Here is a 14,005-nt window from a genome sequence, read left to right as displayed (position 1 = left end):
TGAACAAGCCTTTGCCAGCACTGGGGCCACAGCTGACCAGCTCCAAAATGGGGACTCTGTGCACCTCTGTGTATTAAAAGATCCACTGCACATCACTGAGCATAGAGGAAAGGGAAAAAGCCTTGCAAGAGGCAAGGCCAGCAATAAAGCCAGTCTGGGCTTTTCCCATGGGCTTTGTCAACTCACCACTAGCATGACAGGACAGAGCTGGCTTTGGGTAACTGTGGCCTCCTAAATTTTGCAAGTGCCTGTCTGTTCTGGATGGGCTCTTGAGATTAGGTGAAAGAGAAGGCACTTCTTCAAAGGGGGCAGATTAATAGCTCTTTAGCAGGCTTAGTTCTTTGCAGTCAGACAGGGAGGTGAAATCATTTCCCACCACTATCTCCAACAGCTAAAAGAAACATGTCTCAAATAGATAATCTATTACAACCATCAGGAGGATTTCAAGGGTGGGTGGTTTTCTTAACTCTTATTATTTTATCTCCAATTACATTGTTTTTTCTTAAAGGCCCAGCTCCTGGAATCACAGGACCACACAACATAGACCTAAAGCAAGCAGTGAGCACTCCTAGATAAAGCGAAAAGTTTGGCAATAAAAAACAGCTAGGTTCAAAGATTGTAAGCAGCTGAAAGGAAGTGGGACAGGGCTACCAGAAAAATCTGGAAGAAAGGGAAAAAAAAGAAAAAGTAGATCTCATGATTTTAAGGAGGAAGACACTAGGTAGAAGACTGAAGCAGGGGATGCTTAGAGTAATCTTGCTGACCCTGATGCTCAAGCAGAATTGAGCATCGTACTTTGAGACACTGAAGCAAAAAGAGCCATAAAAAGCTTTAAGTTGGGCAGGACAGGGAGCTGTCAGGTGTCCCTGGTCCCAAGGAAGTGATCCTATAAAAAAAGCCATGAGGATAGATACTCCCCATTCATGGCACAGCCCCTGAAGACATCACAAATACCTTCAACAAGCCCCTGAGAGGCTGAGCACACTTATCATGGTTCAGAGGGGCAGCTAATCTTCCATAAGCTTCACAGGGTAATTGCTGTTGTGTCACAAACGATTCTCTGTCTACAAGCACACAAACTCTAGGGTTTTTTTTGAATAGCAGCAGCACTGAATCCATCCTGCTCTCCATCCCAAAGAGCTTTTGGCAAATGAAACAGTACAAAATGTTACCCAGCATGGCAAAGGACCTTGTTTTCGTCTCTGAAAAGCTTTGCCTCTCCTGTAAATTCTGTAGTGACTTCATTTGGTGCTCTTCGAATGATTTTATGGTGTCCCATAAAGGCAGAGGAATTCCTATGCTGAGCTGAAGTTCTTCCTGCACTGTTTCGGGTCTGCTCCTCAGAGATGCTTTTTGTGAGGAAAACTTAATTTGTGTCTGGTAGAAAACTCCCCTCTGGTATTGGCTGACACCAGGAAGAGGTTTATACAGTAGCAAGAACGGCAGCACTGGTAGACTACCGCTGGGAATGCATCTGCTGGCCTCTCCTCACTCATCCTGAACTGGGACGGAAACACTGCCACAGCCAGCTGCTGTGCTCCAAAACTGGGCTCCAAGGCCAGGAAAACATCCCCACCAGCTGTCTTAAAAATAATATTTTTAACAAACCAACCCAGCTCCTCTCCCTACCACTTTGCCTTATAGTTGCTTGTCTGGAAGAAGTGCACCCAGCAGGACTTTGTCTGCTCACAGACCGTTGGCAACTTCCAGGGCATACCTGGACACAAATGCAGCACAGACCAGAGGGCACAATGTGCTCCAGCTCAGAACAGAGAGAGCAGACTTGGTTTTGTGCATAACATTAATGAACATCAGAGCTCCTCTATCAGCCCTTACAGACTTTGCTTCTTCATATACTTTCAGCTGATCTTCACAGTCACCAGAGCTAGAATTGTGCTCCTGTACCCATGGTTTCCCTCACCCCTTATCTCCTGCCCAGCTCAAATCAGCACTTTCCAATGACAGTTTCTTTAAAACTTCACTATTTCATTTTGTGATGGATAACACTGAGCTGGCAGCTGTGAAACCCATTAAAGCTGAAACACCAGGAAGCTCTGTGAAAATGTGGCAGTGAGAGGCAGCAAGGGTCTGAGTGGGGAGGGGAAGAATATCTCACTTTCATGTCTACCCTGGCAAGCCTGACCACAGTCTCTCTCCCCCCAGTCATGCCTGACACTGCCTCTTGTTTCCCTCGTTTTCCTTCTCCTATTCTTTTCCTGCCCCTCTTTATCTTCCCTGTTTTTCTCCATCCTTCCTGTCTCTCACCAGCCAGTCCAGGACACCAATCCAACTTAGCCCTACTTTGGACCTAATGAAAAGGAGGACCAAGGGGATTTGTTTTTCTTTCCTAAGCAAAAGCCCCATATGCCACCCCACCATCTGTCCACCAGCAGGCCTCCACACTGCACCTCAAGCCACTTGGCCCACACCAGTGCCTCCGGCTGAGCTATGGAGATCCGAGAGAGCTGTTCTCTGAGCTTAGCTCAAGTGGAAAGTGGAGCTGGGGGGGGAGCCTTCTCCCTAGAGAACACAGCCCTTTTTTCCACACCAGACCTTCCCAGGACGGAACACCTGGGCCAGGCATCCTTGCTCCTCCACAGGCTCCAGTACCTTTATCCAAGCTATTTTTGAAGCTGTGACCCAGCAGGGAGCTGGTAACTCTGGTGGTACCCAGGAGCAAGTACCAACCCTTCAAGCAGTGGTTCCTATCCCATGGCTGCTTCCTGCACTGCCTGCGAGAGGAGCTGGGGCCACCCACCAGGGCTCAGGAGAGGCTGCTCCGAAGACAGGGGTTCTGCTGGACACCACTGAAAGCCCCATTTCCTCACTAAGCTGGGCTATAAAAAGGCGGAAAGGTGCCGCAGCCAGTGGAGCCAGCAGGACACAGGGGTCCATCCGGCCCTGGGCACCGCTCCCGGGAGGCATCCTGTGGCACGTCTCAAATCACTTGGTAGAGATAAACTGTGACTTCCCAGGAGCCTTGTACCAGCAGCAAACAGGGAACTGCTGCATGTCATTCCCTACCCAGGGGTGGGGAAGGAGTTTCTGAGCAAGGGTGCATCTGCGAGGCACAGGTCCAGACCTTTGCAACACTTCTGCCTTCCTCAAACATCTTTTTCTGTAGGGTACTGCTCCATGGACCCTGTTTCACTCCTATCTCTCATCCAAAGAGGCCACTCAAAACCACATCCCTTCAGCTCCTACAGCATTTGTTAACTGGAGGTTCACAGCATTTGGCTGCAAACCCCAGCCAATCCAGGGACTGCTCCCACAAGAGCCGTAAACAGTAGCCAAGCCTGTCAGCTGTAGGTTTAACCTCCTCTCACAGACCTTCACTGTTCTTAGAAAGCATTGGGAGGGCCCTCAGGTCCCCCCTCGTACCCAGCAGCACTGCCCAATAGCCACAGCTCTGATCACCCCATTCCTTCCCCTGTTCCTGCAGCATGTGGAGTTTTTTTGAGAGAGAATTTTTGGGCTAGCTCTGGAGATCTCTTCAGAAAAGGAGAGATGGGTGGAAATGGCCTCAGCCCTGAATCTGAACCCCAAGCCTTCCCCAGAACTGTGGGAACAGGTCAGTGTGGACCTACTTGGACAGTTCAGAGACATGAGCCACCATCTGTTCCCTGACACATGTCAAAACCACTTCAAAGTCCTGAAGAGGCAAGGAATGCTGCAGGATACTCATCCCACCCAGGGCAGAGGATCCCAGGCAGCCCCCGGCAGCATCAGCCCAGCAAAGCACAAGGTGTCAGCCACAAAAATCTGCAATTTGGGGGGGGCTCTCTCTTGACCTGCTGAAGGTCAGGCTTCTTCAGCAGCAGCTCTCCTGATCCTCAGCGGAAGAGCCTGCTGCTGGCTCCACTAGAGTTTGGATGGGGCTCAGGCAAGAATATCATAGCCATATGCTCTGTACCAGCGACCTGGCAGTACCAGCATGTCTCATTTTACTGAGCCAGGAGCTGTGGAAGGGGTCAGGACTAGCACAGGGGCAAAGTCAAACTGTCAAGACACTGGAGTGACTGCAGTTACCTCCTTCTGTAGCCATGCTGGCCGTGGTGTGCCCTGCCTGTCCCTATGCCCAGGCTCGAACCCACACTGAATTCCCAGGTTTAACCACTAGCTCCAAATCTTTTGACAGGTAATGCCACCAGTTACAAAATGGAGAAGACTGGAAGCTCTTCCTTCTCTATCAGGACCACGGATGAGGCTTCCCACTTTGCAGAGTACCGGGACTCAGCCACGATGTGGGCTGGGGCAGAGGGAAGCGAACTCCAGGTAGATTTGAGAGGTGGGAGGGACTTACGAGGCACCAGCAACAGCATCGCTTGTGCAGAAATACTTTTTAAAGGGAGAAAAAAGCTCCAACACAACGCAAAAGCCCAAAACAGATAATGCATACACGTGTCTAAAACCTATAGCACTGCAAACTATACATGCAAAATGAAAGGACACCGACCTCATCAAGCAGTTGGTCAACTCTTCCCAAAATAGCTGTCTCCATTTGCTCTGCTGAGAACCAGACAGGGAGCTGTGTGGGTCTGTTCGCTTCCAAGTGGGACACCCGGGACTGCAGATCGGAGGTCCGAAAGTACAGAAGGAGACTCAGCACCAAAGAGAGCAGGGAGACCCCGGGCAGCCCCGAGCCCAGCAGGAGAGGGAGGCGGCAGCACCTCTCCCCATCGCTGGTCCTGGGGGGAGCCACGCACCCCCTGTCAAAAGCTGCTTCACCAACGCCTTTCCAGCTCTTCTCCTCCAACATTCCCTCCCTGTCCTGAGAAACAATAAATAAATAAATAGAATAAATAAAGCCTCAGTCCTGCTCCAAGAAGCACAATCCAGAAGGCATAGAAAAAGAGCGTCCAAGGGGATCTCGATGCCAGTAAATGACAACAGCAATAATGACAAAAGTGGATGGGAAGGGTCTTAAAAAAACAAAAACCAAACCACACACACATAAAAGGGGTGCAGGGGAAAGAAAAAAAAAAAAAAAAAAGGATCCAGCTGCAGCAAAGAGGAGGAGGAGATGAGGAAAAAAATCTGATCAAGTTTGGAGTTTTTTGTTTGTTTGTTAGTTGGTTTTTTCTCCTGTATTTCAGTCTCTTGGTTCGCTGGTAGGATTTTGTTTCCTTCTAGGCCAGTTTCAGTTCCTTCGCGGACCGGCCAGGAGCTCGCACATGAAAGTCCCCATTAGAGAGAGGTAATTCTCAGCTGCTGCGGCGACGCTGTGCTCTGGCTGATCGCAGTTTCCCTGTAACATGACACAGTGCCTGCGAACTGTGGGGCTGGGATGAGCGAGCTGCGCGGCTTCCCAAAGTAACCTCCTCTGCTCGCCCTCTCTCTCCACCTCTCTCTCGCTGCATGATTTATTTATTTATGCAAAGCGCCGGGGTGGGATCGGGCAGTGAGACGCCCCTGTCCCGCTCGGTCCCCGAACCACCTCTCCGCAGCCAACCCTTCCCTTTGAAGTAACTCTCGCCGAGGTTATTTATAGCGGCAGGAAAGAGATTGTAGAGCAGAGGCTGGGCTCGCACCAGCCTGCGTCTTTCTTTACTCCCCGCAGCTTAAGGGTACTTGATGGGATGGGACAAACGAGCTGTCAAGGACCCCGGGACAGTCCTGAGGCATCAGCCGTGAGTATCTTGATCCCGGTATTTCGAGGGAGAATAGCCAAAGCAGGGTGAGAACCAGAGGGAAACATCTGGAAACGAGCTTGCAGCTGAACGCTCTAGAAAAGAAAAAAAAAAAAAAAGAGAGAAAAAAAAAAAAAAAGACAAGCAAAGGGCAGCAGGGAGCAACACCTGACAAGCTGCAGTGTGAAGGAAACCTTTTGGGCTTCATTTGGGCATACAACCTGTTAAGCTTTGGAAGGCACCGAGGGTGTTCAGAGGAATTAATCTACTGAGGCCCTCTAGTGAAGCAGAGCTTACCATCACCTCCTCTACATCCCGCTGGGCAAGGGGCACTGGATAGAAAACCCCGTTGGCGGGGAGCAGTCTCCCCAGTACGTGCTGCAGGGCGGCTCTGAGCCACGCTTCTGGGAAACAAAGCCTCCTTCTGTTCTTTAGGAGCAAGAAAGGCCCACCTTTCACAATTTTTTCAAGCACAACATACAATATTTTATCCTCTAGGGTGACAAGCAAGCTCTGCTCAGCCCCTGCCTGTCCATCCTTTGATCCCCTTCTTGAGCACACACAGCAGCGAAGAAACACGAGGCCCTCTCTGGTGCACTGTCATTAAAACCTGGGCAGCAAATTGGTCTCTTAAAATCTGACTCCCCTGAGGCTCTTTCACTGTCATTTGCACGTTTTAAATGAAGATTTTGCGTGCAGTCTGTGCTGGGAATTACTGGCAGAGAAACCTCATATCCATCTCTTTCCTGGTCTCTGCTTCAGGGGGCTGGGAGAAACAGACCTTCTGGGAGCAGGATACAGCAAGCACAAGCTGTTTCTTCTCCACAAGACAAATCCTTGGAGGGCCCAGTAGCACAGAACCCCAATTCATGCCTTCGACAACCGCTCCCTTCCCAAAATGGGATTTTAGCATCCACGAGGCAGGAAACCCTTTCTTCATTTCTTTTAGTAGGTTTCTTGTCATCTTGCTGCTCAAGTTCACATCGCTGCTCCAGCACACATGGAAAACACCCCTCTGATGGCTGCAACCTGTCAACAGTTTCTCATATGAGTGGGGCAGAGCTGTGTACCCTCAGACCTGGTGCACACAGGGTGTGTATTTGTTTGGGAGGTGCAGCCACCATCGTCTCCTACTCCCTGATCAGTCTCTAACAGCTATACCTGTGTTAGCCACTGAATTCTTTGTGAAAGGACAAGGAGTCTTTGAGGCTGTGGCTCTGCTAGGAGAAACCATGGTCCAGGGAGTTGTCTAAGATACCATCTGGACAGTGAGAAATGAAGGAGGGATGCTGAGAGGCTGACAATACAGCATTTAGGAAGTGGCTATTTAAACAGAAAAATAAGATAGCAACTGTGATGCTGGGCATCCCAGAGAGCTCTGAAGAGCTACTTAAAGACTGAAGTTGAACTGCTGATGACTGCAGCTACCTGTCTATGTTACACACAGATTCACCAAACACATTCTCCTTTATACCAGCCCAAGCATTAAAATCACATAAAAGAACCCTCTAAGCTGGAAACAGAAATTTTCTGTCTTCATTGCATTTCCCCACACTGGCTGGGGAGAGGTCTCTACTCTTTCGCTGTGCTTTGTGATGGAGATCCTGTTGTCCAGACACAAGTATCGTCTGAACGACTCTCTAAGTGTCTTTTCCTGCCTCCCCGCCAGCCCCTCTCCAGCTGATCGGTTCATTTAGGGGGTATGTCATAGCTGCTGCAGCCTGGGGAGCTGTACTCAGCCAGGTCTCCCACAACAGTTTCACTGCAGATGTGCAGGAGAGTGATTTTCCTCTCCATGAGGTACTGAGGAACCCCTGTCATCCCATGTGAATACAACTGGACTAATTAAGATATGAACCTCTGCCAGTCACTCATGACGACTCTGCAGTGCTGCTCCTCAAACAAGCTGCAACCAAAGGGAGCGATTTCACTGAGCAGTGACCCTTAGAGCAGGCTGGGTTGCCCTCAAAACATCAAGCTTGAAGCTACATCCCTCTCTCTGTGGGAGACAGTAACCACACACTTGCACCACTGCTAACAGGTCTGACAGAGTGGTTACGGACCTCAGTGCAAACATACAATGGACTCTAGAGCAAACATAAAGCAATATATACCTCTCTGTGAAAGGAGATAAAAGCATTTCACATCTTGCCCATGGCACTGGGTCTGTCAACCCACTGGGCATGCTTATGTACATGTTTAGATATGCAAGCCTCCAGGTTTGTCAGGCCATAGCTGGTACTGGCACTTTGTCCTCCTCAGGGGCATTTGTACATGGGCATCAAAGCACCTCACAGAATGGTTGCCCAGTGCTGCTCTGCAGCAGACAATGCTCAGAGAAGTGGGTGACAGAGGGGAATTCCTTACAAGGCACAATGTTGTCTCACTACAAAAGACCATAAACACTCTTTGATACCAAGCAGGTATCAGATGTTAATCACTCCACACTGCAGGCCAGAAATGGAAAAGCTGGACATAGATGAGGTTCTCATATGTGCATGGTTTAGGCCAGCGAGGTACCTAAAGTAGGTCTTCATTTGTCTTGGAAAGCAGTGGGCAAGAGCAGCAGGCATTCCACTCACTTTGCTTTGAGTGGAACCCTGGAATTCGAAGCCAGCTGCATGGAGATGGACATGTGCTTGATTCCACCAGTAAGCTGCCTGAGGAAACCTTCCCCTCTTCAGGCCATTTACTAGGGAGAAAACCCTTACCCCACTGCTCTTTTTCTTTATGCTTTTTTTTTTTTTTTCCTCTCTCCCTCTCAGGAAACGTGGGGGTCTTGGTGTGCTCGAACAAGCCATTAACCAGCAGCCGACATCTCCAGCTATTGTAAATATATTAACTCAAGGCCTTTCGCTGCATTTATTAGGCTCAAGAACAACATCTGGAAACAGATGTTTTCTGAGAGCAAAGAAGAGGGAGGAGGGGAAAAAACAGGGAGGATAAAAAAAGGACTCCTGCAAGTGGAAGTGGGTCTGCAGACCATCCCTTTGCAAAATGCTGCTCAGAAGGAGCATTGTGAGGGGCTGAGGCTGGTGTGGCCACATCCCTTCTGCTTTTGCTGCCTTGTCTAGAACACCTCAGGGGTGCCTGTTTGAGAGAAACAGCAAGAGGGGAAGAGAAAAAAAACTCATGTCTGCTTTCAGGGCCCTTGTGAAAAACAATCATAGAGCACTCATAGAAATGGAATATTTCAGGGGGAGAGATTTTGGGGATTTTTTTTTTCCCCTTTCCTCATCATAGACCTTCCTAGTCTTATGTTGCTCTATGTCCCAGAGAGACTCAGGCTCACAGCAGGGTAATGCCCCCTCCCCCGTAGCTTGACAGCATCTGGCCCAAGGTCCTACAGAACCAGCAATATCTAAGGTCACTACAGGACAACATCACATCATCCTATCTGCCTCAAGAAGACCTTCCTCAAAGGATGAGCAGAGTGGAAACCTCCCACCCTGAGGACTGTGAAAGACCAAGGTGTCCTCCTCTGACTTGGAGTCTTGACAATATCATTCTAAGCTAAGATAATATTTAGAAATTTACATAATGTTACTAGGAACACGTATGCTTAAAAATACATGGCTTGACATAACTGGTGAAACTCCATTCTCAACTTAGATACGCTTTGGTTTAGGTGCCAGAGATGCCTAAGGTACAACAGAAGTCTGAAACTTGCATTTCTTTTAAGGGAAATGTAGTTGCACCCACACGCAAAAAAAAACAAAAACAAAACAAACCAAAAAACCACCCCCCACACACACAAGTCCAACAACAACAACAAAAAAAAATAATCTAACCAGTATTTTGTCTTTTTTTAACCCCCAGGTTTGCTTCTGACATCTCCAGCCCTGTTTCTCCACTGATACACAGCTACAAACACTTAGCTGCTTGGGTCAGGAATATTGAGTATTACCTACCTAATTTGGCAGTTGTTTCTAGGAAGTATTAAAGTAGCCTATAGAGCAGAACAATTCCTGCCTGAGGAGCTGCTCTAACCCATTGTGGAGTTATAGAATAAAGACACTTGATCCTTTGGGAAAAGGGTTATGAAAATACATGGAAAAATGTACTGTCCATGCATAGTAATATCGTGGCTGTTTTCAATCACTTGAGCTCCTACAAAACAAAAGGGCTCCCTGCACAACATAAACTCCTAGCCTTGACAACAAGAAGGGCAGAAAGGAAGAAGCAAAGCTTGCAGTATCTGGTTAGGGGTTTATATTTTCCTAACCTTAAAATGCCTGAGCTCATTGTTGCCTCCCTCCCATCAAAGCCAAGACAGCTTCATGCAGCCGCAGTAGTGGGAACCTGTCCCTGGAGCTGTGTCAGAACAACTGAGCAGGAGCCCAGCCACCAGCAGCTCCTGCAGAGCACAATGAAGCTCCAAGGCACAATGAAGCAAACCCAGGTTTTGCATGGTTTGGAGCCAATCCTTCCTCAAGGCTGACCACTCTTTCTCCCTCACCCCCTGCTGAAGGAAGTCTTTGCAGAAGAGCACCAGGCAGCAAGTGGTGGATGCACAATAAAGCTGCCCACGCTCCTCCTTGTGTTTTCAACTAACCTCTCACCTTTTGTTCAGAAGACGCAAAGAATGGTTTTGATCAAACCAGGCTCTGCACCCCTCTTCACAGTGGAAGGATTTTTTTTCCTTAGCAGAAGCATTTGATAGCCCAGTTTGAGGTCAGAAGAAGTTTCACTTCCACTCAGCAGCAGGCTGTTTTTTTTTTTTCCTTCTGATCTAGAACTGAACTGATGGGTTGTGCTCCAGCGCCATCGGAGTCGGTAGGGATGGTCATCTCTGCTAGCCTGTTTTCCTCTGTTATCTTGTTTCTTGCTGAGCCTGAATGAGAGAGAGAAGCTAATTAAACAAAACAACATTGATACAAGTAAGAAGCCACCTCCACCGCTACAGCGCTGTTCCTCCATGTCTTACCATCCTATAAATTCACCCAGCAGTATGTGGTAGGTGGGTTTTCCTCAGGGCTAAAATAAGCCTACACCAGGAAAGCTGCTTTGAAATACTTGTTTTGGTGAACCTGGGCTATCCCTGTTGCAGATCAACACTCCAAGCTCTCGGCACAGCTAGAGCAGTGCAAATCATTAGCATGCATATGGAAAGCTCAAAACCCCCCCCTACAAGGGGGAAAATAAGGATGAGATTTTCAGGCATGAGACTGGCAGAGCCAGCTCTGAGGGTGAGGGGTGGCTATCCCTGGAACACAATGTTCTCCAGCATAAGGCTGGAGCTCCAAAGAGTCATTCCCCTATGTAAGTTCCCTCAGCCCCTTGCTGAGCAGAAACCCTCCCTTTATTGAAGCTGAGCTTAGGCATTGCATGCTCTGTTGGTTACGCATGCACTGAGGTGCTCACCACAGTGCACTGGCACACGTGGGACTGGCAAGTCAGAGCACTGCTTTGCATTTGGATTTACCATTAAATAGTTTAGTGAGAAGCTACTGCTGAACACCTTCACCACCTCCCTTCTCTTTCCTTCAGCTTCCCCCTCACCTCTGACAGGCACAAGATTCCTGTTCATTATCCACTACTTATTTACATACAAACACACTCCCCACTGAAAAAAGAAAAATAAATCAGATACAAGTCTGATTTTGTCAGATGCAAGTCAGGCTTGTGCTGAGGCTGCCAGCAACTTAGGACAACCAGTTAACATACGTGGAGTGAACATGCTATAGGGCGAGCTGGGAACCCCAAAATCCTGGGGCCAAACAGGCCTGCCCAGGGGAGAACAGATGTCATGTGCATACCTAGCAGCAGGCAGAGCTGGGTCATGGCTCTGTCTAGGAAACCAAACCCTGCAGCGCCAGGGCAGGCATGTGTCCCTGCACAAGCAGCCTGGGAACCCACAGCAGCTTTGGATGGACTTTGAAGTTAATGAATCAGAGCAGGGAGGATTGAGAAACCCAGACAAAGTGTCAACTGCACTGGGGGAAACAAAAGCAATGAAGCAAGGCTCCCCCAGAAGACTGATTGCTTTGGAGCCCAAAAGTGAAGGGGAATGGATATGGCAAGCTCAGGAAATTGAAAACAACTTTTGGTAAATACTTCCTCTTGCTCCAACACTTGGTCTTTTATCAAAGCTCACTCAGACCCTGACAGCAGCCTGCAAAGCGGCTCTGCTCCATCCTAATGCAAAAGACAGGTCCAGCAGCCAAGAGGCTGGCCGCTAATGGAGCGAGGTTGGGTTCAATTTCCCTGGAAATTTCTCACTGGGGAAAGCTGGGAGGCAAGGAGCACTGCTAATGTCCTTCTGTGACACCACTGCTTCTCCTGCTCTGGGTAAAGACTTTGCTCATGCCCGCTGCCTCCCACACCACAGATCTCAACGGCTCATCTCTGCCCTCCAGCAGGAGAGCAAAGCAAGAGCATAACATGAGTCCCCATCACTGAGAGCAGATTGATGGTGTTAGAGAGCAGCACAGCTCCTTGTGTTGAGGTTTTCCCTCCCACCCTGATGTAAACCCTACTGGCAGAGTGCTTCACCTGCCTTACTAATTAAATAGCTCTACCAGCCAATCTCCCCATCTATGGAGTCTCTTCCAACTTGTTGGGATTTTAGCTGCCACTTGGGGCTTGTGTCCCTTCAGCAGCATTGGAAGGTGACTATGGAAAGATATTTTTCCACTCCAAAGATTCCCCTATTAATGCCAGTTTATGTGTGGGATGCACAGGCACACCCAGGGCCTGCAGTATTCCATTAAGGCACTGCATCCCCATCAGGCTGAGTGCCCAAGGGACAGGTCTAAAGCAGAGTGCCAAGAAACCAATCTGTTTTAAGAGAAAGGGCCCAATTCCTCTCACTTGGGACTCATTAAAGTCAATGGGAAAAAAGCACTTTTTAGCTTCCCTAGACTTTATCACTTCTGTCTCACGCCAGCTTGACATCAGTGTAGTCACTCCAGATTTATGCTGCTTCAGAAAAAAAAGAAATCTGTTTCCTAGAATCACAGAATTGTTTCAGTTGGAAAGGGACTTGAAGACCATCTAGCTTCCCCCCCTCCCTGCCATGGACAGGGACACCTTCCTCTAGATCAGGTTGCTCAAGCACTCATCCAACCTGGCCTTGAACACCTCCAGGGAGGGGGCATCCATGACCTCCTTGGGCAGCCTCTTCCAGAGTCTCACCACCCTCGCTCTCAAGCATTTATTCCTGTTGTGACAGATCTCAAGAATTGAGGAGAGCTGTTTCTCTGGCCACAAAACTCAGTATCCATGTAGAGGAAGCCAAGCCCCCCATTTTTACCACAAGCATCTGCAATCACCTCTTGATGCAGCTGCAGTATACCTTTATCCCTCTTTCTCCTCAATATATCAGTGCCATCCACTTTGTATACATACAAATAATAAACTGGGAGTTTCACTGGAGGACTGCTACCTCCATCAGATTTGGGAGGCCTGTTGCTGATTACAAACATCAGGGAGTAAAGTATATACACTTACTAGATCAATATTAAGAAGCAGTAAACACGCCCTTCAATTTCCCTTTAAGGACATTAGCCTGCAATGGTATTTCATGTACTTCAGGCTCAAAAGTATTGTTGTTTTTCTTCTTGGGCCATGTGCTTCTAACCAAGGCCAGCGAATGAAAAACAGTTCTCTGCTTTGAGGGCTCAGCAGGGAGAGAGCACGAGAGCCCCTGGGAGCCCCCTCTCCTCAGGTGCTGCTGCCCACCACCCACCTTGCCAATGCCCATCCATGTAAATGGATGTTGAGATGGACTGGGGTGAAGCCACTCTACTGTGTGTCACCCACAGAGGGTTTGCCTTTTCAGAGGGCTCTACAACATGCCAGCAAGGGGCAAGCTGCCTCCCACCAGTGCCCCTGCCCCAGGAGTAGGGAACAGCACTTGGCTGCACACACAACTGTCCCTGCATAGCTGGAGCTCATGGGCTACCGTGGGGGCTGAAATATCATGCCTATCAGTAGGGCCCTGTGAAGAGAAAATAGCAGAGGATCTGGTGGCAGCTTCCTTTCAAGACGTACAGGAATAGCAGCACACATCTCTGCCGGATCATATGGACTGAATTCCTCAGCCTGAGTCCTTCGCTTTTGAATTCTTCTGCAAACCAATTTTTAGTTATTTTTTCTCCCTCCCCCCCGCCTTTGGCTTGTTTGTTGTTTCAGGGCCACTAAATTGCTGAGACTGGTTTATGTTATATAACCACCATGGTCCTTATTGCATTTCAAGGAGGAGATTCTGACAAACAGCCAGATCTAATTTGTACTTTAAACCAGCTTCTGGGCCAGACAAGCCCTGCCTTCCAGATGGAAAATCCAATTGCACTCACCAGCAGATATCCCAGTGTGTTTAGCTCCCAAATCAGCTTTGTCCAAAGCATGCTCTGGCATGCAATTTTCTTCTT

The 14,005-nt window shown here is 48.6% G+C and overlaps 1 protein-coding gene across 1 annotated transcript in view; it reads right to left on the bottom strand.

Annotated features, from left to right (window-relative positions):
- The window catches only part of COL13A1 (collagen type XIII alpha 1 chain), a 98,822-nt gene extending 94,063 nt beyond the window's left edge, over positions 1-4,759 (bottom strand). The window contains exon 1 of the mRNA XM_054382406.1: positions 4,457-4,759. Within this exon, the coding sequence (XP_054238381.1) occupies positions 4,457-4,759 (303 nt within the window). The remainder of the gene's footprint in view (positions 1-4,456) is intronic.
- Between the last annotated feature and the right edge of the window lie 9,246 nt (positions 4,760-14,005).

This window comes from Indicator indicator, chromosome 7 (assembly GCF_027791375.1).
Source record: "Indicator indicator isolate 239-I01 chromosome 7, UM_Iind_1.1, whole genome shotgun sequence".
Taxonomy (NCBI): Eukaryota; Metazoa; Chordata; class Aves; order Piciformes; family Indicatoridae; genus Indicator; species Indicator indicator.
The sequence above is the reverse complement of the archived record's forward strand: the minus strand, read 5'-3'. Positions and strand labels throughout refer to the sequence as shown.